At 46.1% G+C, this 23,621-nt stretch overlaps 2 protein-coding genes and 2 pseudogenes across 2 annotated transcripts in view; 1 reads left to right on the forward strand and 3 right to left on the reverse strand.

Moving 5' to 3' along the window:
• The window catches only part of LOC135057184 (zinc finger protein 845-like), a 369,289-nt gene extending 348,655 nt beyond the window's left edge, over positions 1–20,634 (reverse strand). Inside the window, exons 1-3 of the mRNA XM_063963082.1 lie at positions 20,532–20,634; positions 17,418–17,515; positions 17,144–17,255 (exon numbers count right to left, since the gene is read on the reverse strand). Coding sequence (XP_063819152.1) covers positions 17,144–17,222 — 79 coding nt within the window. The 5' untranslated portion in view covers positions 17,223–17,255; positions 17,418–17,515; positions 20,532–20,634. The remainder of the gene's footprint in view (positions 1–17,143; positions 17,256–17,417; positions 17,516–20,531) is intronic.
• On the reverse strand, positions 2,218–2,335 carry LOC134898338 (5S ribosomal RNA; annotated as a pseudogene).
• On the reverse strand, positions 2,527–2,644 carry LOC134898363 (5S ribosomal RNA; annotated as a pseudogene).
• A 1,293-nt stretch (positions 20,635–21,927) lies between the features above and the next one.
• Positions 21,928–23,621, forward strand: part of LOC135054813 (oocyte zinc finger protein XlCOF6-like) — a 33,816-nt gene continuing 32,122 nt past the window's right edge. Inside the window, exon 1 of the mRNA XM_063958184.1 lies at positions 21,928–22,063. The gene's annotated coding sequence lies outside the window, so the exon portion shown is untranslated. The remainder of the gene's footprint in view (positions 22,064–23,621) is intronic.

Genomic DNA, 23,621 nt, shown 5'->3' on the forward strand with positions numbered 1-23,621 from the left:
AACTCTACAGTCCTTTTGGACAGCAAAATGTAAAAGTAAATCCAAAGGTTCTTCTACAGCCTTCAAAGGCAATAGAGGTAAACCCAGAAAACCTGCAACTGCAGGTTCAAAGGAACAGACCTCCGGTTCTACTTCCTCAATGCCTTCAGCATGACGGTGGACCACACTGCCCGGAAGACAGGCACATGGGAGCCCGATTAAGATATTTTAGTTACATATGGCCGACATATGGATCCCTGGGTCAAGGATCTTATTGCCCAAAGCTACAGACTGGAGTTTCAGGAACTCCCACCTCACAGATTCTTCAAATCAGGTTTACCAGCTTCTCCAGAAGTAAGCATGAATTTACAGGCAGCAATTCAAAAACTGGAACAGACTCAGGTCATTATTCCAGTTCCACCTCACCTACAAAACAAGGGTTATTATTTCAACCTGTTTGTGGTACCAAAACCAGACGGTTCGGTAAGGCCCATTTTAATTCTCAAGTCACTGAACCCATACTTACGGGAGTTCAAATTCAAAATGGAGTCTCAGAGCGGTAATCTGAGGTCTGGAGGAGGGGGGATTCCTGGTGTCTCTGGATATCAAGGATGCGTACCTTCATATTCCGAATTGGTCGCCTCATCGCTTATCTACGGTTTACATTACAGGACTGTCACTACCAGTTCCAGGCCCTGCTATTTTGCCTCTCCATGGCACTGCGGGTGCTCACCAAGGTAATGGCAGAGATGATGTTTCTACTCCACAAGCAAGGAGTGAACATAATACCGTACCTGGACGATGTGCTGATAAAAGCACCTTCCAGTGAGAGGTTGTTAGACAACATTGCCCTCTCAACCAGACTACTCCAGGATCACGGGTGAATTCTGAACCTGCTAAAATCTCACCTGGAACCAACACGGAGGCTTCCGTTCCTGGGGATGATACTGGATACGGAGGCACAGAAGGTATTCCTTCCCTTGGAAAAGGCATTAGTAATTCAGTCGATGGTGCGCGATGTTCTAAAACTAACCCAGATATCGGTGCATCTATGCATTCACCTTCTGGGAAAGATGGCCGCCTCCTACGACGCTCTGCAGTACGGACGGTTTCACGCTAGACCATTCCAGCTGGATCTGTTGGACAAATGGTCCGGATCGCATCTTCAAATGCATCAGAGGATACGTATGTCGCCAAAAGCCAGAATTTCTCTTCTGTGGTGGCTTCAGACTTCTCACCTGACCGAGGGCCGAAGGTTCGGGATTCAAAATTTAATTCTGCTAACCACAGATGCAAGCCTCAGAGGTTGGGGAGCAGTCACCCAGGGGGAACAGTTCCAAGGAAAATGGTTAAGTCAGGAAACCATTCTTCCAATCAACATTCTGGATCTAAGGGCCATATACAACGCCCTTCTACAGGCATCACATCTTCAAGATCAAGCCATTCAACTTCAGTCGGACAATGTGTCGGCAGTAACATACATAAATCAACAAGGTGGAACAAATGGCAGAGCAGCAATGTCAGAGGTAACAAGGATTCTCCTCCGGACAGAAAGACACGCTGTGGCGCTGTCCGCAATCTTCATTCCAGGAGTAGACAACTGGGAAGCAGACTTCCTCAGCAGACACGACCTCCACCCTGGAGAGTGGGGCCTTCACCCGGAGGTGCTTGACACGTTGGTGGGGAATTCCACAAATCAACATGATGGCCTCTCATCTCAACAAGAAGCTCAAGCGGTATTGTTCCAGGTCAAGGGATCCACAGGCAGTGGTGGTGGACGCACTGGTGACTCCATGTATCTACAATTGAAAAGGAGAGAAAAGACAAAAAACCCTTGTTTGGGAGCACTCGTTTGTAATGATTAATATAATGTAAAGTGAAATGAATAATGAGATGAGATAAAACTTAACCTTTAATTGTTTCTTGAATAAAAGAAAAATAAATGTGAAATAATTTTGAGACTCGTGTCTGATGTTGAGAGTAAGAACCTTGTTTAACCTTTTTAACAAATGAGGTACAAGGTAATAAAGGAAGGTGAAAATATCAGAAAAAATGTGTTAAATGGATACCATGGATTTCTGATGAAGTGAGGGTATCCAGAAGAGTCACTGTACATGCCTTATGATGAAGATTTTGATTATAACGTGATATGGTAGCAAAGTTGGGTTAAGGTAAAGAGAGATGACAGAAAAGAATGATGGCAAAAAAGAATAATGGCAAAAAAGAATATATGGGGGGGGGGCACTGCACCTGGTATTCTCAGGAGGTTTCCCTTCCTGATACTGACCAGGCCATACCTGCTTAGCTTCCGAGATCGGACAAGATCGGGCGTATTCAGGGTAGTATGGCCGTGGGCCTGTTGTTAGAAATGTGAGAAAAAAGATAATGTGAGAGAAAGGATAAGGGAAAAAAAAAAAAAAGATAAGGGGAAAAAAATCGACTCCTATTATCTGTACTGTACATAAGTCAAAACCATGGATAGTCTGGGAGGGTTTTTCCAGAAGCAGGGATGTGTAAAGTGTCGGATGGGATTTTTCCTTTTTAAAAGGGCCACTGCACCTGGTATTCTCAGGAGGTTCACCTTCCTAGTACTGACCAGGCCATGCCTGCTTAGCTTCCGAAATTGGACAGGATCGGGCGTATTCAGGGTAGTATGGCCGTGGGCCAGTGTAGAGGAAATATATATGAGATGGGAGAATATACACACTCTGCTTTCTGTACTTCACACTCAACCGAGGCTATAGACAGTCTCAAAATGGTATTTCCAGACAAAAGTGTGTCAGGATAATTCTGAGTGTCTAGGATTTATTGGAGTACAGGATGAATTAGCGGTGTAGTGTAGTGGGTAGAATTTATTGCAGATCATGAGCTCTCATAGAGATGCTGAATGAAGATATATACTGTGTATGTGTGTATCTCAAAAAAACACAAATGTTGATAAATGGGGCTCACAACTCAAAAACGGCTTATAAATGACAAATTGTTGTAATTGTTAGTCCCCTAAGGGGAAACAGGTAAGTGGTCATATGCTGGCAAAGAGCTCAAGGCTGGCTTACAGATGAAACATATAGCCTTTGTAGTGAGAGTGAGAGTGAACGATACCAATTGTTGAAGAACAGAGTTCAGAGCTGACTCAAAAATGGTTAGGTAACAAATAGCATTATGGTTACCGATCTCCTGGAGGGAGGTCAGATGAGTGCTCATATGTTGATACAGAGCTCAAGGCTGGCTCACAAATGGTACAATAGTATGAGTAAGATTAATTAATACTAAATGCAGATAAATAAAAATTGCTACCATAGATAAAGTTATAAGAAAATAAGGGTAATGTATCAAAATAGTACAAAAACCATAGAGGCATGGGCGGGGAAAAAGTGCAAATAAACCACAATTCTGAGACAGAGGAGAGTGTGGTGGTATACAGAGGTCTAGTATCTGTTACCACTCACATTAGGTAAGCTGTCAACTCTTTACACACTGATAGTGAGTATAAACATGAATTTGAACCCTGGTGGTCTAATGAGATTCACCTCAGTATTAGTATAAATGACAGCAAGGAAAAAACGCGACAGCACAAAACGGGTATATAGTCAGTGTTAGGCAGGGGATAAATTCCCGTAGTGCCCAGAAGATCTAATGCTTTTTGTCGTAGTACGCTTAAAACCCTGGTGGTCTAGTGTTAGTTACCACGGCCGCAAGGTATGCGGCGGATGCTGTACTGGTTTCCTCTGTCCGAAGTCCCGCTGCAGTGACGAGCGCGGCCGCCCGCTTACGGACTGGGCGTAGCCGCGATGACGTCACTATGGACGTTCTCGACGTACGTTTCACCTATTCAGGCTTGGTCACGAGAGCTCTTGCAGTGACGAGCGCGGCCGCCCGCTTCCGGACTGGGCGTAGCCGCGATGATGTCACTATGGACGTTCTCGACGTACGTTTCACCTATTCAGGCTTGGTCACGAGAAGCTACAAAATTGCAATGCAGTGATGATAGTAATCAAATGTTTGGAATGTGATCCATAAATCAGTGATTTTCTCCTCAATGAGAGATCTGATGTCTAACAAGATCACATTTTTGAGCAAAACATTTTGCACACTTAGAACAAGAAAATGGCTTCTTACCTATGTGACTTCTCTGATGGGCCAGAAGACCAGACCTCTGTGTAAAACATTTCCCACACTCAGGACACGGAAATGGCCTCTCACCTGTGTGACTTCTCTCATGTGTAACAAGATTTGATTTTTGTGTAAAGCATTTACCACACTCAGCACATGGAAATGGTTTCTCACCTGTGTGACTTCTCTCATGTCTAATAAGATTTGATTTCTGTGTAAAGCATTTCCCACACTCAAAACACGTAAAAAGCTTCACACCTGTGTGGCTTCTCTGATGTAGAACAAGAGCTGATTTCCGTTTAAAACATTTCCCACACTCAGAACATGGATATGGTTTCATGCCCATGTGAGTCGTCTGATGTGCAACAAGGTGTGATTTCTGTATAAAACATTTCCCACACTCAGAACATGGAAATGGTTTCTCACCTGTGTGACTTCTCTCGTGTGTAACAAGAGCTGATTTCTGTGTAAAGCATTTCCCACACTCAAAACAAGTGAAAATCATCTCACCGGTGTGGCTTCTCTTATGTAGGTCAAAAGCTGATTTCTTATTAAAACATTTCCCACACTCAGAACATGGATATGGTTTTATACACATGTGAGTTGTCTGATGTGCAACAAGTGCTGATTTCTGTGTAAAGCATTTCCCACACTCAGAACACGGAAATGGCTTCTCACCTGTGTGACGTCTCTCATGTCTAACAAGATTTGATTTCTGTGTAAAGCATTTCCCACACTCAAAACATGTAAAAAGCTTCTCACCTGTGTGGCTTCTCTTATGTAGAACAAGTCGATTTCTGTTTAAAACACTTCCCACACTCAGAACATGTATATGGTTTCACACCGATGTGAGTTGTCTGATGTGTAACAAGATGTGATTTCTGTGTAAAACATTTCCCACACTCAGAACACGGAAATGGTTTCTCACCTGTGTGACTTCTCTCATGTGTAACAAGAGCTGATTTCTGTGTAAAGCATTTCCCACACTCAAAGCAGGTAAAAATCTTCTCACCTGTGTGGCTTCTCTTATGTAGAACAAGAGCTGATTTCTTATTAAAACATTTTCCACACTCAGGACATGGTTTCACACCCATGTGAGTTGTCTGATGTGTCACTAGATGTGATTTACGTGCAAAACATTTCTTACACTCAGAACAAGAATATGGCTTCTCCCCTGTGTGACTTCTCTGATGTTTAACAAGATCTGATACCTGTGTAAAACATTTCCCACACTCAGTACATGGAAATGGTTTCTCTCCTGTGTGAAGTCTTTGATGTGTCACAAGAGTTATTTTATGTCCAAAACATCTGCCACACTCAGTACATGAAAATGGTTTCTCACCTGTGTGACTTCTCTGATGCAGAACAAGTTCTGATTTATGTCCAAAACGTTTCCCACACTCAGAACATGTAAATGGCTTCTCACCTGTGTGAATTCTCTGATGTCTATAAAGATTTCCCTTTTGTGTAAAACATTTTCCACACTCAGAACAGGAAAAGTTTATATCACCTGTAAGGGCTGTACTATGTGTAACAATATTTGAGTTATCAGATGAACATTCCATATGGTTAGAGGGATGAGATGACGTATCTGTACTCTGATGCACTGGATGTAAACTTAGGGTAATTGGGGTTTCTCCTGGAGAATCTCCATTGATGTTATCTTCTATTTTAAAACCTGGAGACAAAGTGAGATTTCCCTCTGACATATTGCTGCTTTTGCATCCACCTGCTGGAAATAAATGTTTGGAATTACTGAGGACCAACATTTAATACTCTAAACAAGTTAAAGAGGTTCAGTTGTTTGATTTCCATTTGCAAACTGTGTAATCTTCATTAGAATAATAAAATGTGCAAAGTGTAATTAAGGAATTATGAATTTGTTCAAAAGATAAAACCACAACCACATTACCAAGCACATGGCATAGACCTAGTCGTAGAGAAGCCACACTGGATGATGTGCATATTCTGATAACATTACTCAAGCACGTGGCTGAGCCTGAATCATAAAACAATGCCTCAGTAGCCACTAATATTGTTAAACAATAACACCAACACTGCCCTTACACACAAACACTGGCAGCCTTGGAAGTGCAGTAGATACAGTCTAAATTAGAAGAACACCTCAGACATGGTGTTCCACAACTCGTAAGTTCTCAAGGAGGCCATATAGGTAGAAAACAAAAACAGTAAAGTAGCCTTTATATGCCCCTCTGATCAACCTCAGTTAGAATTGCCCTATGGCTAAAGAGATCCACACTATAAGGTCTCCAACTTTGCCTTTCCTTTGGTTACACAGATAGCCAACAAAAATAGCTCCTTCCAGGAGAGGAACTAGAAATGCAAAGTCATAAGACTGGATAACATAAGTGGTTGAATGCGGAAGCCTCCAGAGGGCAGAAGGTCAATCTCCAAAGCTAGCCAATGTTGGTTTAAATAGATGAGCTTGAAATCGATAAAAGGGAGGGTCAATCTTGTCAAATCAGCCAAACAGTCCAATCCACCTTGGGATTATTGGTGTGTGATCAAAGGAAGATCATAGTGACAACCAAGTTATCTGAACACCAAGTCCACAAATCAGTAGAAACAGGGTTTCAACTAGGCATGCAAACAGGCCAGGCATGACATCATGGACAAAGACACAACAGGAAGTTCAACCACAGAACAGTCAGTGAAACACCTATGAATACCTGCTGAGGCCTGGCATTACACAGTTCTAAACTACTAAGTTTAATGGAGAGGCAAGCATATAAACTCCACAGATCTGCAAACAGGTGAAGGCCAGAAGGTGAAAAGATCACTGTCCTGTGATGGAAGTGTCAGGACAAACGAGCTATGGTTAAATACCTATGGTTAACTATACTGTATATTTCTGTTGATATGTGGGCTAAAACTACCTCAGATTTTTACACATAAAGAAATTCAACTAATGAAGCGCTGTACTACCACAATCTTTTGTTTAAAATTCAATTTATAATTTATCCCACCATATCCTATAACAAAAATACATAAAAACAAAACAAAAAACCACACACGGCCGGTGTCAATATTTCATTAAAACATTTAAATAAAACACCACACTGAATCATTGGTCATTTCATTAGATGATTCAACCACCTTCTCATAGGGAGCAATTAATTAATGCTTAGCTGGAAAGATAAAATTCCCCCCAACACAATAAATGAATAAAGGATCCAATCTAAATAACCAATGTTCATTACAACAATTTCATTTCTATGATGCTTAATTTAGCCCTCGAACATGATTAATATCAGGCAGAAAATCAGAAGTAATCAATACTTATGTTCCTACTGATCAAATTGAACCTTTAAAACAATGATTAGCCTGAAATTGGCAGTGAATTATTTATCTCTGCTGTTTCTTATAATCATCCGTTTAGTGATAGGCCCTACACACTCGGCGATGTGCCGCCGAGCTGCCCGACCGCCGATACGGGCGACGGGCGACCCGGCGGCGGGGGGGGAGTGAAGTTTCTTCACTACCCCCGTCACCCGGCTCCGTAGACTTGCAGGCAAATATGGACGATCTCGTCCATATTGGCCTGCATGCACAGCCGACATGGCCCCAGCGATGAACGAGCGCGGGGCCGCGCATCGTTCATCGCTGGTGCCTCCACACTGCACGATATGAACGTTATCTCGTTCATTAATGAACGAGATCGTTCATATCGTGCAGTGATATCGGCATGTGTGTAGGGCCCATTAGTCCGGCAGTCTCTTAACTAGAGTTCATTTGATTCAAGTTAGTATATTAGTGTACACTTTTTCCAATGTTCACATTCACATGAGATTATAATTAGTAGCTGAAATCCTCTAGTAAATCCAACAGTCTTTTCCAACTATCCTTTTGATTAGAAACACAGTCTCTTAATTAGAGCACAGTCAGCTCTGGCAGGTATATTAATATGCACTTTTTGTGCAGCTCACACTCATATGGAATTATGGTTGTTAGTTAGCCTCATCTCATGAGTCCAGCAGTTGTTAATATATCAGTAATCAGAGTCCAGCAAGCATCAGTATGTTAATAATCAGTGCAGTCTGTCAATTCAGGCAGTTAGTATTCACAGTATTTGTTAGCTAGGTCACAAGCATAAGGTCACCTCTTAGAAAGAATATTTTGTTTTTACACATAAAGTCTTTTTTTTTTTTTTATTGAGGAAAAGGATCCTCCCTCTATGCCCCTCCTGCCAGACTCAGTATAGGAACTGTGCCAGAGGAGACGGACAACTTTGAGAGAAGGATTTTGTACAGATAGCGAGATTCACACCTGCTCACACATACAAGGCAAACCAAGCTAACCAGCTTGAAAACTCAGCAACGGCTGAACAAGGTCACTTAACCAAGTTACAAAACAGTACTTAACCGAGAACTAAGCAGTACTGAACTAAGCAACCACTGCAGGATCACGAAGTGCTGGGTGGGCGCCCAGCATCCTCTACGGACTACGAGAAAAGGATTTACCGGTACGCAATTAAAATCCTATTTTCTCTTACATCCTAGAGAATGCTGGTATCCACATTAGTACCATGGGGATGTACCAAAGGTCCCAGAACAGGAGGGAGAGTGCGGAGGCTCCTGCAGAACTGATTGACCAAACTTCAGGTCCTCATAGGCCAAAGTATCGAACTTGTAAAACTTAGCAAACGTGTTCGACCCAGACCAAGTAGCCGCTCGGCAAAGCTGTAAAGTCGAGACACCCCGGGCAGCCGCCCAGGAAGAACCTACCTTACGAGTAGAGTGGGCCTTAACAGATGTAGGACACGGCAATCCTGCCATAGAATATGCATGCTGGATAGTGAACCTGATCCAGCGAGAGATTGTCTGCTTAGAAGTAGGACATATGGAAACGGGGCCTGGACTGCACACCCTGGCTTATTATAATGGGATGTGCTACCTTGCTGGGACTAAGTACTGTAGTACTACAACTTAGGAACAAAGGGTGCAGGTGCACCATACACCATTAAAATTATTATAACCGTAATATAATATTCGAGGTTCTTGGCATATATTGGCCAGTATATGAGCCTGCCCACCTGCTTCACGGTGACCTCATCGGACAGGTCCCTAACACTATAGGGGTTCACCTCCGGGACGCAGAGCACCCCCAGACCACCCCAGCTAAACCACCCCAGGGCATCACACAGAAAAAGGATAGGAGTGAGAGATCAGTGTTAAGCAAATGAAAGAGGCTGCTGAATATAAAAGAAAAGAGGAGGACAGCAGTAAAGTATCAGAATGTGAAGTTTAGCTGAGCAGTGTTATAAGTGTAAGAGATATGTGAAAAAAGCGACATAAATATAAAACAAATACAATGTGATATAAGTGTTAAAAGTAAATGTAAGGTGGTGATGCCCCAAGGTGGCCCAGCCAGAGCAATACAGGGAGCCCCACGCCCCAAAAGCTCACCCCCAAACTGACTTTGTATATAATTAAAAGGATCATACCTGTGTCTTTTGTGCAGTCAGAATGTGCTGGTTCCCTGTTTAAAATCATGAGAGGCAGTGGGTGGGGTGCTAATCCAGAAATAAGGGCTGTCCCAATCCCTCAGGTGTGTATACACACACATAATATAGACTATATGGAAACGGGGCCTGGACTGCACACCCTGGCTTATTATAATGGGATGTGCTACCTTGCTGGGACTAAGTACTGTAGTACTACAACTTAGGAACAAAGGGTGCAGGTGCACCATACACCATTAAAATTATTATAACCGTAATATAATATTCGAGGTAGGACACCCAAGTTCCTTGGGATCAAACAGGACAAACAAAGAGTCCGATTTTCTGTGACGAGCAGTCCTCTTCACATAGATTTTCAGAGCCCTCACAACATCCAAGGACTTTGATGAAATTGAGGAGTCAGTAGCGACTGTCACCACAATAGGTTGGTTGATATGAAATGCCGACACAACCTTAGGAAGGAACTGCTGACGTGTCCGGAGCTCAGCTCTATCTTCATGGAAGATCATGTAGGGTCTCTTACAAGACAAAGCCCCCCACTCCGACACACGTCTAGCAGAAGCTGAGGCCAACAGAGTGACAGCCTTCCACGTGAGAAACTTGACCTCAACCTCCGGTAGCGGTTCAAACCAATCCGATTGGAGGAACTGTAACACCACGTTAAGATCCCAGGGCACCGTAGGTGGCTCAAAGAGAGGCTGGATGTGCAGAACCCCTTTCAAAAAAAGTCTGAACCTCAGGGAGGGAAGCCAACTGTTTCTGAAAAAAAATGGATAGGGCCGAAATCTGGACCTTTACAGATCCCAACCTCAGGCCCATATCCACACCTGCTTGCAGAAAGAGGAGAAAACATCCCAGTTGAAACTCCATCGTAGGAAACTCCTTGGACTCACACCAAGATACATACTTTTTCCAAATGTGATGGTAATGTTTAGATGTTACTCCTTTCCTAGCCTGTATCAGGGTAGGAATAACCTTGTTCAGAATGCCCTTCCGAGCTAAGATCTGGCGTTCAACCTCCATGCCGTCAAACATAGCCGCGGTAAGTCTTGATAAGTGAACGGCCCCTGCTGCAGCAGGTTCTCCCGAAGAGGAAGAGGCCTCGGCTCTTCTAGCAGTAGATCCAGAAGGTCCGTGTACCAAGCCCTTCTTGGCCAGTCCGGAGCAATGAGGATTGCCTGAACTCTTGTTCTCCTTATGAGCTTTAGAACTCTTGGAATGAGTGGAAGTGGAGGAAACACGTACACCGACTGGAACACCCACGGAGTTACAAGGGCGTCCACCGCCACTGCCTGCGGGTCTCTTGACCTAGAGCAACACCTCTGAAGTTTTTTGTTGAGGTGGGAGGCCATCATGTCTATTTGAGGAACCCCCCAAAGATTTGTCACCTCCGTGAACACCTCTGGATAGAGGCCCCACTCTCCTGGATGGAGATCGTTTCTGCTGAGGAAGTCCGCTTCCCAGTTGTCCACTCCCGGAATGAAGATTGCTGACAGCGCCACCGCGTGCTTTTCTGCCCAGAGGATGATTTTGTTACCTCTGACATTGCAGCTCTGCTCTTCGTTCCGCCTTGTCGGTTTATGTAGGCCACTGTCGTTACATTGTCCGACTGAACTAGAATGGCCTGATCTTTCAGAAGATGTGCCGCTTGCAGAAGACCGTTGTACATGGCTCTTAGTTCCAGAATGTTTATTGGAAGACTGGATTCCAGGCTTGACCACCTTCCATGGAAGGTTTCCCCTTGAGTGACTGTGCCCCAGCCCCGGAGACTTGCATCCGTGGTTAGAAAGATACAGTCCTGAATCCCGAACCTGCGGCCCTCCAGAAGGTGAGACATTTGTAGCCACAAGAGGAGTGAAATCCTTGCTTTCGGCGACAGACGTATCCTCAGGTGGATCTGTAGATGAGAACCCGACCACTTGTCTAGGAGATCCAATTGGAAGGATCGAGCATGAAACCTTCCGGACTGCAGAGCCTCGTAAGAGGCAACCATCTTCCCCAGAAGACGAATGCACTGATGAATCGATACCCGGGCCGGCTTCAGGACATCCCGGACCATTGATTGTATCACCAAAGCCTTCTCAACCGGTGGAAACACCCTCTGCATTTCCCTGTCGAGGATCATCCCCAGGGAAGACAATCTCCTTGTCGGCTCCAAATGTGACTTTGGAAGGTTCAGGATCCAACCATGGACCCTGAGCAGATGAGTCGTGAGAGCAATGGACTGCAACAGCTTCTCCCTGGACGACGCCTTTATCAGCAGATCGTCCAGGTATGGAATTATGTTCACTCCCTGTCTGCGGAGAACCATCATCTCTGCCATCACCTTGGTGAACTCCCTCGGTGCCGTGGAAAGACCAAATGGCAGTGCCTGAAACTGATACTGACTGTCGTAACAGTGCAAATCTGAGATAAGCCTGGTGTGGAGGCCAAATCAGAATGTGGAGATACGCATCCTTGATATCTAGGGATACCAGAAACTCCCCCTCCTCCAGACCTGAGATCATTGCTCTCAGAGACTCCATTTTGAATTTGAACTCCCTTAGATAAGGGTTTAACGATTTCAAGTTCAAAATTGGTCTGACCGAACCATCCGGTTCCGGTACCACAAAAAGGTTTGAATAGTAACCCACGTTGTGCATATGAGCTGGAACTGGGACAATGACCTCTGACTTTTCCAATTTCTGGATAGCTTCCAGTAGGACAGTTCTGTCTGTCAGTAAAGCTGGCAAGCCTGATTTGAAAAATCGGTGAGGTTGGGTTTCATGAAACTCCAGTCTGTACCACTGGGACACAATATCCTGTACCCAGGGATCCAGGCCGGACGACACCTAGACGTGGCTGAAATGTCTGAGCCTCGCACCCACCAGACCGTCCTCCAGGCTGCGTGGTCCACTGTCATGCTGAGGATTTTGAGGTACCAGAAGCAGGCTTCTGGTCCTGGGAGCCTGCGGGTGCAGGCTTTTTGGATTTTGCCCGCCCACCTCTAAAGAAGGTGGTAGGAGGCTTGGACTTTTTTGTCTTAGCGGTCCGAAAGGACTCCTTCGTAGCAGGCGTAGCTGAGGGAAGAAATGGTGACTTACCTGTGGTTGCCGTGGAAATCCACGCATCCAACGCTTCCCCAAATAGAGCCTGACCTGTGTAGGGTAGGTTCTCCACACCTCCTGGATTCCGCGTCTGCAGACCATTGGCGTAGCCAGAGTCCTCTGCGAGCTGAGACAGACATGGAAGACATCCTTGCAGTCAGCGTACCCAGGTCCTTCATGGGTTCCACCATAAATCCTGCAGAATCCTGTATGTTACATAAAAATAATTCAATGTCACTTATATCCATTGAATCCAAATCCTCTAGTAACGTGCTTGACCACTTTACTATAGCTTTAGAGATCCATGCGCAGGCAATAGTAGGCCTCAGCGCCACCCCTGAAGCAGTGTATATGGATTTGAGCGTAGCGTTAATCTTACGATCAGCCGGTTCTTTTAACGCGGTAGATCCAGGGACAGGTAAAACCACCTTTTTAGACAGTCTGGAGACAGATGCGTCAACTATGGGTGTGTTTTCCTGTTTTTTCCTATCTTCCTCAAGGAAGGGAAAGGCAACCAGAATCCTTATTGGAATCTGGAATTTTTTCTCCAGGTTTTCCCAGGATTTTTCAAATAAAGAGCTTAATTCTTTAGACGCAGGGAAGGTTAGCGAGGCTTTCTTATTGTCTGTGAAGTAAGCCTCCTCAACCTGCTCAGGTGTTGTGTCAGTAATATTTAACACATCTCTAATTGCCTCAATCATAAGCTGCACCCCTTTTGCAAGGGATGCCACCCCCCTCAGCACATCCCCATCGCCGTCTGCCGTGTCAGAGTCAGTATCCGTGTCACCTTGCGTAATCTGGGCAAATGCATGTTCCTGTGGGTATATGCTAGGGGATTTTGAAGTAATAGGAGCAGAACCTGACCAAACTGCCATAGACTTCTTTAAAACATGAGTTTCAGTCTCAGTATGAGCTACGCTAGTAGAGATCTGAGAGATCATACCCTTAATAGAGGTTAACCACTCAGGCTCATTATTGGGGATCTGAGACAAGACATTACATTCCTGTGCACATGGAATGGATTCCTCCTGAGAGGAAATGTCCTCTGCAGCATAAGACACAGAGTCCCTAGACATGGCTATGTGAGACAACAACACACACACACACACACACACACACACACACACACACACACACACACACACACACACACACACACAGGGAAATGTCAGACACAGTTTCCCCCCAAGTATGCCACAGAGAGACACAGAGATTGGAGCCAACCCACACACATCGCTTCCCTAGGTAGATATAATACCACTACCTAGCGGTTACGGTGTACCTTAATAGACTACACAGTATTTACACAGCCTCCCCCTCCTTCTACAATCCCCTGGTACCGCACAGGATAGCTGGAGTTGCGTGGAAGGACAGCTCTCCCTGTCAGCGTCTCTGTACAGGATCTGTAGGCAGGAAAATGGCGCTGAACGCTGCTGGGTCTGCTCTGAGGAGACGCTCCGCCCCCTGAACATGGCGCTGCTTCCCGCTCTTCAGTTCTTTATACTGGCCTGAGGATTGTTGCTGGCAGTGTAACCGAGGTCCCTGACAGGCTTGTTACCAGTGTAGGGTATAGGCGCTGGCTCAGGGCGCCCCTCACAGCGCCGCACTATGTACCGCTGAGCCTCCGGAGCGCAGTCAGTACTGCGCTCCCACCCTGTTGCCACCATCTTCACACCGGCTCCCCACTTGCCAGGGGGGCCGGTGACTCACTCGCCACCGGAATCTTCTGGCTCTGTAAGGGGGCGGCGGCATGCTGCGGGAGTGAGCGGTCGCCTGGGGCGGCTAACGATCATCACCCTCAGGAGCTCAGTGTCCTGTCAGCAGAGATAGTGGCTCGAACCCCGCAGGGAGGACACTACTCCCCCCCTTAGTCCCACGAAGCAGGGAAGTTGTTGCCAGCAGCCTCCCTGTGCCTAACTACTCTTAGAAAAAGAAAAGAAAAAAAACTAAAGAAGCTCTAGGATCTCCCCTAGCTGTGACCAGCTCCTCCGGGCACATTTTCTAAACTGAGTCTGGTGGGAGGGACATAGAGGGAGGAGCCAGCCCACACTCTCAAACTCTTAAAGTGCCAATGGCTCCTAGTGGACCCGTCTATACCTCATGATACTAATGTGGACCCCAGCATCCTCTAGGACACAGGTTCTCAAACTCGGTCCTCAGGACCCCACACAGTGCATGTTTTGCAGGTCTCCTCACAGAATCACAAGTGACATAATTAGCTCCACCTGTGGACCTTTTAAAATGTGTCAGTGAGTAATTAATACACCTGTGCACCTGCTGGGTTACCTGCAAAACATGCACTGTGTGGGGTCCTGAGGACCGAGTTTGAGAACCACTGCTCTAGGACATAAGAGAAACTGGATTTTTGTACCTTTTAAAATAAATCCTTTTCTCTGATTCCATCTAGGGGGCACTACACCATGGGACTTGAGGAGACCAGAGGAGCTGGCACTCAGACTAGTATAACTGTAATAGAGTAGCTCCTCCCCTCTGCACCCCAAAGTATTCAATACAACTTCAAAAGTAGCCCTAAGCCAAGGGTGAGCCACTTACACCCCTTTTACACTGCCCTAAATATCCCGGGTTATTGCACGTGTTGAGAGACCCAGCATATCAACCTGGGTATCAAGCAGTGTTGAACCAGCTTGTGGTGCAGTGTAAACAGGTAATACGCGACGATGCGACCTAGCACCTGTTCACACCATTGAAAAAGCCGGAGCTTGGAGATGATCTCATCTCCAAGTGCTGGCTCAGGAATAGTCATTGGTGACATCACCAACCTGGTAATAAGCTGGGTTGGGCCGCCAGTCTGAAAGTGGTCTCAGCCGGATCGCACCCGTGTACATAATCTCGGGTACGACGCAGCTTTAGCGGTGTGAAAGGGGTAATAGTGTAACACACAAATCAACCACAACCATCTCACAAACTGAGTGTAAGGGTGGGGGCACAGTGTCCCCCAGATGGACTCAGAGAAAAGGATTTAATGGTAAGTACAAAAATCCAGTTTTACCTTTCCTCCAATGTGGAGAACACTGGACCATGGCATGTTCAAACTCCGGCAACCAGACTGTCCAACCGAAAATAGCATATTTGGGTGTTGGTACTGGAAATCAAGAAAGTGGTGACCCTGTTGGTGAACTAAGCAGTCACCGGCATTGCAGTTCCCACGAAAAGGCTGCAGCTCACATAGAGGGAGCCTGATAGAATTGGACAACAAACCGTGTGAGTTCAGTAGGGAGCCACACTTCAAGGAATGCATGCATACTAGACAACAAAGCACTACCCACAGAGAAAAGAAATAAGCATAGATATCACTTAACAACATAATAAAGAAACACTACAAATAAACAAAAAACTAATTTAAAGTACAGGGCTGCAGAGTAATGAAGACAACCCAGCTTCCATGGGCACTTCAAACATTGAAGACCACGGGTTGCAGTGGGGAGGAGCACATAGGGAAGGAACTACTCTCTTAAAATTATACTAGTCTAATTAAGTGAAAGTTCCTACGGTTCTCTCAAGCAACCTCATGGTCCATTATCCCCCATATAGAATGAAAGAGAAACAAGTGAGTCACCATAGAATGTGGGGAGGAGACTGGTCAGATCTCTGTACTGGTAACACACAGTGACATGATGTAAGGGGGAGAGCAGGAGTATTATAGGGGCTGATGGCTCCTGATGTATGAGATACACCAGAGAGTGTGGGGAGGAGACTGGTCAGATCTCTGGGCTGGTAACACAGTGACATGATGTGAGGGGGAGAGCAGGAGTATAATAGGGGCTGATGGCTCCTGATGTATGATATACACCAGAGAGTGTGGGGAGGAGACTGGTCAGATCTCTGTACTGGTAACACACAGTGACATGATGTAAGGGGGAGAGCAGGAGTATTATAGGGGCTGATAGCTCCTGATGTATGAGATACACCAGAGAGTGTGGGGAGGAGACTGCTCAGATCTCTGGGCTGGTAACACACAGTGACATTATGTGAGGGGGAGAGCAGGAGTATTATAGGGGCTGATGGCTCCTGATGTATGAGATACACCATAGAGAGTGTGGGGAGGAGACTGGTCAGATCTCTGGGCTGGTAACACGCAGTGACATTATGTGAGGGGGAGAGCAGAAGTATAATAGGGGCTGATGGCTCCTGATGTATGAGATACACCAGAGAGTGTGGGGAGGAGACTGGTCAGATCTCTGGGCTGGTAACACACAGTGACATGATGTGGGGGGGAGAGCAGGAGTATAATAGGGGCTGATGGCTCCTGATGTATGAGATACATCACAGAGTGAGGGGAGGAGACTGGTCAGATCTCTGGGCTGATAACACACAGTGATATGTAAAGGACAGCAGGTGTCTAATATATACATTTTCCTCAATAGTCTGTACTGACAGAGGAGAGTGTAGAATAAGAGGCTGCTGTAGTGACAAAACAAGGAGAATATGTGACCCCTTTCTGTAATAAGTGATTATTACTCACCTGTGCTGATATCTGTAGGGATTTCCTCCTCCTTACACTGCTGATAGCCCCTCATATATGTCTCTTCTTCTTCCTTCATATCTTCTACCTTAATATCAGCCAAGTAATCACCCTAATGAGCCCAGAAAACAAGAACACTTTAAAAACATTGGACATCCCTGAGAGTAAACAGTATAATATCAGTGTATAAAACACAAACACAGCTTCTGTAGATCATACAATAAAAGGTCATTTTGGTATATCAGTATTTCTGAAGATCCTAAATCCCACCTACCTTATACTCCTGTGGGGTCCTGTGATTCTCCTCTGTACAATCCTGGGAATAAAGAGGACGGGGACATCTCTCTGGGGTATCTCGGTTACTTGGTTCATCTGTAGGAGATGTACAGTGACTGGGTACATTGTGTATATATGATTATCAGACGATGTGTGTATCTAGGATGCCCATAAAATTGATCACTCCCTAAAAATAAATCAAAATCTTCTTTTACCCAGTGATGTGAGGGGCCAGTGAATCGCATCATCTTGTCCTTGTACAGATCCTTGTATCCCTCTATATACTCCAAATCCTCCATGGAGAGATAGACAGTGACATCCTGATACCTTATAGCATGGGTCTTCATCCTGTGGCCCTCCAGCTGCTGTGAAACTACACATCCCAGCATGCCCTGCCACAGTTTTGCTATTAAGGTATGCTAAAACTGAGGCAGGGCATGCTGGGATGTGTAGTTCCACAGCAGCTGGAGGGCCGCAGGTTGAAGACCCATGCCTTATAGGAACTTGACACACACAATGACACAGTCATCACCCAGACACATCCCCTGGTGTTACTGTATAATGGCCCTCATTCCGAGTTGTTCGCTCGTTCTTTTTCATCGCATCGCAGTGAAAATCCGCTTAGTACGCATGCGCAAAGTTCGCACTGCGACTGCGCCAAGTAACTTTACTATGAAGAAAGTATTTTTACTCACGGCTTTTTCTTCGCTCCGGCGATCGTAATGTGATTGACAGGAAATGGGTGTTACTGGGCGGAAACACGGCGTTTCAGGGGCGTGTGGCTGAAAACGCTACCGTTTCCGGAAAAAACGCAGGAGTGGCCGGGGAAACGGTGGGAGTGCCTGGGCGAACGCTGGGTGTGTTTGTGACGTCAACCAGGAACGACAAGCACTGAACTGATCGCACAGGCAGAGTAAGTCTGGAGCTACTCTGAAACTGCTAAGTAGTTAGTAATCGCAATATTGCGAATACATCGGTCGCAATTTTGCTAAGCTAAGATTCACTCCCAGTAGGCGGCGGCTTAGCGTGTGTAACTCTGCTAAATTCGCCTTGCGACCGATCAACTCGGAATGAGGGCCAATGTCCCATTCCCAGCAGTCACCTCTCCAGTCATCACCCAGACACATCCCCTGGTGTTACTGTATAATGCCCCATTCCCAGCAGTCACCTCTCCAGTCATCACCCAGACACCTCCCCTGGTGTTACTGTATAATGCCCCATTCCCAGCAGTCACCTCTCCAGTCATCACCCAGACACCTCCCCTGGTGTTACTGTATAATGTCCCATTCCCAGCAGTCACCTCTCCAGTCATCACCCAGACACCTCCTCTGGTGTTACTGTATAATGTCCCATTCCCAGCAGTCACCTCCCCAGTCATCACCCAGACACCTCCCCTGGTGTTACTGTATAATGTCCCATTCCCAGCAGTCACCTCTCCAGTCATCACTCAGACACCTCCCCTGGTGTTACTGTATAATGTCCCATTCCCAGCAGTCACCTCTCCAGTCATCACCCAGACACCTCCCCTGGTGTTACTGTATAATGTCCCATTCCCAGCAGTCACCTCTCCAGTCATCACCCAGACACCTCCCCTGGTGTTACTGTATAATGTCCCATTCCCAGCAGTCACCTCTCCAGTCATCACCCAGACACCTCCCCTGGTGTTACTGTATAATGCCCCATTCCCAGCAGTCACCTCTCCAGTCATCACCCAGACACATCCCCTGGTGTTACTGTATAATGCCCCATTCCCAGCAGTCACCTCTCCATTCAGTAGCTGAAAGATCCTGTTGGTGAGTTCCAGGATCTTCTGGTCTGAGGGGGTCATTCCGACCTGATCGCACGCTGACGTTTTTCACAGCGCAGCGATCAGGTCACTACTGCGCATGCACAGGCACATTGTACGGGTACAAAGCGGATCGTTGCTGGGCGATGGATTTAACGAAGAATTCATTTGCACAGCCGATCGCAAGAAGATTGACAGAAAGAAGGCGTTTTTGGGTGCCAACTGACCGTTTTCAGGGAGTGGTTGGAAAAACGCAGGAGTGTCCAAGCGTTTGCATGGCGGGTGTCTGACGACAATTGCGGGACCGGACAGGCTGAAGTGATCGCAGCGGCTGAGTAAGTTCAGACCTACTCAGAAACTGCGCAAACTGTTTTTGTACCACTCGGCTGCACAGGCGTTCGCACACTTGCACAGCTAAAATACACTCCCCAGTGGGCGGCGACTATGCGTTTACATGGCTGCAAAAAGTAGCTAGTGAGCGCAGTGGCGTCACAAGGCGGGTGCGGGGGGTGCAGCCCGCACCCGGGTGTGACACCTGGAGGGGGTGACACCAAATGTCAGCTCCTCCGCAGTGACAGGAGCCAGGTGCTGCAGTGTGAAATTCCGCTACAGCACCCGGCTCCTGTCAGAGCAGAGGAGCCGACAGCACACTGAGACCGTCTCTGGGGGAAGCCCAGCATCTCCGGAGATGCTGGGCACGCCCCCAGAGTGACGATCCCGGTATTCCCGCGAAGCCACGCCCCTTAGCTGTAAGGCCACGCCCCCTTTTTGCCGCGATCGCGGCAGTACATCAGGGGTGCGCACCGGGTGTCACCACACCTGGTGACGCCTCTGAGTGAGCGATCAACTCGGATTGGCCCCCTTAGTCTCTCTCATGTATCAGTGAGTGAGGCGGAGGCACTGTGATGGGGCTCTGGGTGCTGCACAGTCATCCTGATACCCAGGGATGGCTACTGGGTATAACACACTCACTAGATGTCTTCCTAACTACTGTGTAATCCTGTGTAATGAGAGACATCAATTAAAAATCACCTGTATGATGATTGATATTTTTTTAGAAGTTAAATTGTCCATAATACACAAGAAGAGTTTATTTAATAAAATGCAACCACTTCCCTATACATAGCAAAGGGGACAGTATATGGCGCCTCTCCTGCATACTTTGGGCAATGTAATAATCCCAGCTCCACTGAGGACTGATGCCATTATCTGACAGAGAAAACGGACACATTCATGTTACCAAGAGAGCAGAGAGGATCATGGGAAGGAAAAATCATATCATTCACACGGGTATTTATACAATGACACAAATATTAAAAGGTTTACCTTATGTACACGTTACATTAGATTTCCACTCTTAGGGAGAATTCAATTCACTGCACAGGGTTTTTCCTGCAACTGCTGGGCTTTGCTATTCAATTGCAAGTGAGAAAATGGGAAGCTGTGATTTCTATAAAAATCACTGGGTCTTTTTTCATGTATACGCAGAGCTAGTCAGATCTTTCCTAAAATCGTTAATTTTAGGAAAAATTACAGGGAATAGCTCTGGCACTCCTTAGCTTAATTAGTCTGTAATTACTCAACTTCCAAAAGTGTTATCAGCCTCAGGATCCAGACTTCTGCAGAAGCAGTATCTGAGGTGTGTGTAAGTGTGGGCGTGTGCGTCACCGTCTCCTGTGTAGTGTAATCACCATCAGATGCACATCTCCCAGCAGCCATTGAGACCCCAGTAGAAGACCCCCTTCAGTGGAAAGGAGGGGAGACGTGCCTTAGGGTTTTCAGAGCTGAAAGACCTGCGACCATTTTTTTAATTATTGGATTCTGCAAGTATTCCTCGGTAATCCAAAATTGAGTGCGAGGTCTGCAAGATATTTTTACCTTGTGCCCAATTGAATTCCCCTTATTCTCCACTTTGTATACTCACAACAGATATAGATCCCATGTACACAGCTCTCTGCCCCTGCTATAAAGATTTGCAGTGACTTTAGAATGTTCCTTCCTTTGTCTTGACTAATATTTGCTCTGTCTCAGTCTTCCCATCTGGTGCCGGGGCATCTTATACCGATGAGATGGGGCCCACGTACATTTCTGAGGGCCATACTCCTCTGTCAAAGCCAGACCTGGTACCAACTGGCCTGTGGCTGGGAGGAGGCATGGTTGGTGGGTGAGGGACCCCCATGCTGCGGGGACCCCCATTATGGCTCCACCAGCCGAGGCAGAGTGTGTACCATTGTCCACCTCAATTTTCCTTCTCCCAACTCAGTAATTATTAAACTTCATATACATTCCATTTAGGATTTATCATAATCACAGTGTGGATATTATTATACAGAGTGGGCACTAGGGGGAAATTTGTTATTAGGAAGGAACAAGGGGAGAACGATGCCGCTGTCAGATGGGCACAACAGGGTGAGGGGTACAGGGAGGGGGCACTATGAGGCATATGAGGGGGGGGGGGGGGGGGGAATGCGGAGATGAGCTGGGAGATGTCTGTGCTGCGGGATATGACGCAGTTACATTGGGAAATGGAGTCATATGTGCGGGTACTCACTTATTCGGCCTGTGCGTTCCAGTTTATTTCCGGTCTGTGCGTTCCACTTTGCTTCCGCCTTGTGCGTTCCAGTTTACTTCCGCCCTGTGCGTTCCAGTTTACTTCCGGCCTGTGCGTTTCACTTTACTTCCGGTTTGTGCGTTCCACCATATTTCCGGTCAGTGTGGTCCTCCGAATTATCGCCCGCCGCCTACATTCCACAGGGCGATTTCCTGCGGTCGCCGCTTCATCGTGGGGAGGCCGCTGCCTGTGTTTCATCGAAGGGGAAGAAGCAGAGAGGAGGCTCCATTGTTGTGTCTGAGAGCAGGTAATTATTATTATTATATAGCTGGTGGTGCAGACTCTATTGTAACCCTGCTGCATACTTGCCTACCTGACCCTCTCCTTGAGGGAGAAAATGCTCTGTTCCTGGACTTTCCTGGTAATGTATGATTGCCATCACCTGTGGTGAGCTAGGTAATTGATAAGAAAGGTGTTTCACCACAGGTGATGGCAATCATACATTACCAGGAAAGTCGAGGAACAGAGAATTTTCTCCCTCAGGTAGGCAAGTATGCCCTGCTGTATTTACAATGGGATCCGCTTCTGTAATGCAGGTGGAGCAGACTCTAGTGTTGCAGGTGGGGCAGACTGTGTTATTATCAATGTTTATCAACATAACATGAGGGCATTGTCGCTCTCTGACCTTTTACAGCTGTAACTGGGGATGGCCTCCTTCTTCTGAGGTTCTCCACGGTGATGTTCTAACCATGGATGGCAGTGCAGGTGTTGATACTTTCCTTTTGTTTTTTGTATTTTACTTAATCTTTCTTACCCAGCGCTCATGCTAATGGCCACGGACAGATAAACACTGGGCGGTGTGACTATACAGTGAGAATGCTGATTTATATACAGGAATGAAAAGCTATACCTTAAACACACTTTAAATACTTTAACATGGAGCCGCTGCGGCCGCTACACTTAATCCTCCGCCTACGTACTTCTTACACTGTTAGCGTACAGAGTCCCGTACCGAGTACGGACTTTGTGTACAAACGCCGCGCTGGCTGTACAAGGTACACACAGCGCGTACACACCCAATGATACACCGTGAACCCTTAACAGTTATGTATGCGATAGTAATACACTGTAAACCTTAGCAGGGAAAGGAAGACACGACACCAGATTGTAATTAAACTACTGGGTTCTGACACCACAGCGTATTATTACGGAAAGGGGGTTACAATAACAAAGCAATACAATACAAAAAAATAATGGCTACAGTCAGTGGTACATACTTTTGGTTTCGCCTGCGCTTCCCGGTCCGGTCCCCAGTCATCAAGGGTGATGACCTTCAGAATCTGTGATAGTGACCTTGCATGCAGCTGGCTCTTTAGATAGTAGATCAAAACATAATACAATAGACACTGTCTGCTCTTCTATTGGTTCGGGGGTGGGACATATCCTGTGCACCGGGGATCATTGGTCAGCTCAAGAAGTGGGCGATGGCTAAGACTTGAGATGTGGTTTCTGTTGTTTGCATCTGAGTTCCCGCCCCATGACCAGTTAAACCCATCACATTAATCATACATAAATCTGGTATTATTAATAATTTAATGTGGTAATATATAATAATATTCTTATTCCCACCAGATTAATGTTTACGTGACTCTGAACAATATGATCCCACACATGATATGATTATCTATTTCCATCCTCAAGATATACATATATCCACATACTCATATATACACATACACACACATACTCCTGCTATTACAATTTGTTAAGAATTTTATATATATATATACAAACACATACACATACATCTCCAAGAGTTTAGACTATGAATGTTAATATCTCAGAATTCTAAATGTCTGGTTTGT

The sequence above is a fragment of the Pseudophryne corroboree genome, chromosome 3 (genome assembly GCF_028390025.1).
Source record: "Pseudophryne corroboree isolate aPseCor3 chromosome 3, aPseCor3.hap2, whole genome shotgun sequence".
NCBI classification, from domain to species: Eukaryota; Metazoa; Chordata; class Amphibia; order Anura; family Myobatrachidae; genus Pseudophryne; species Pseudophryne corroboree.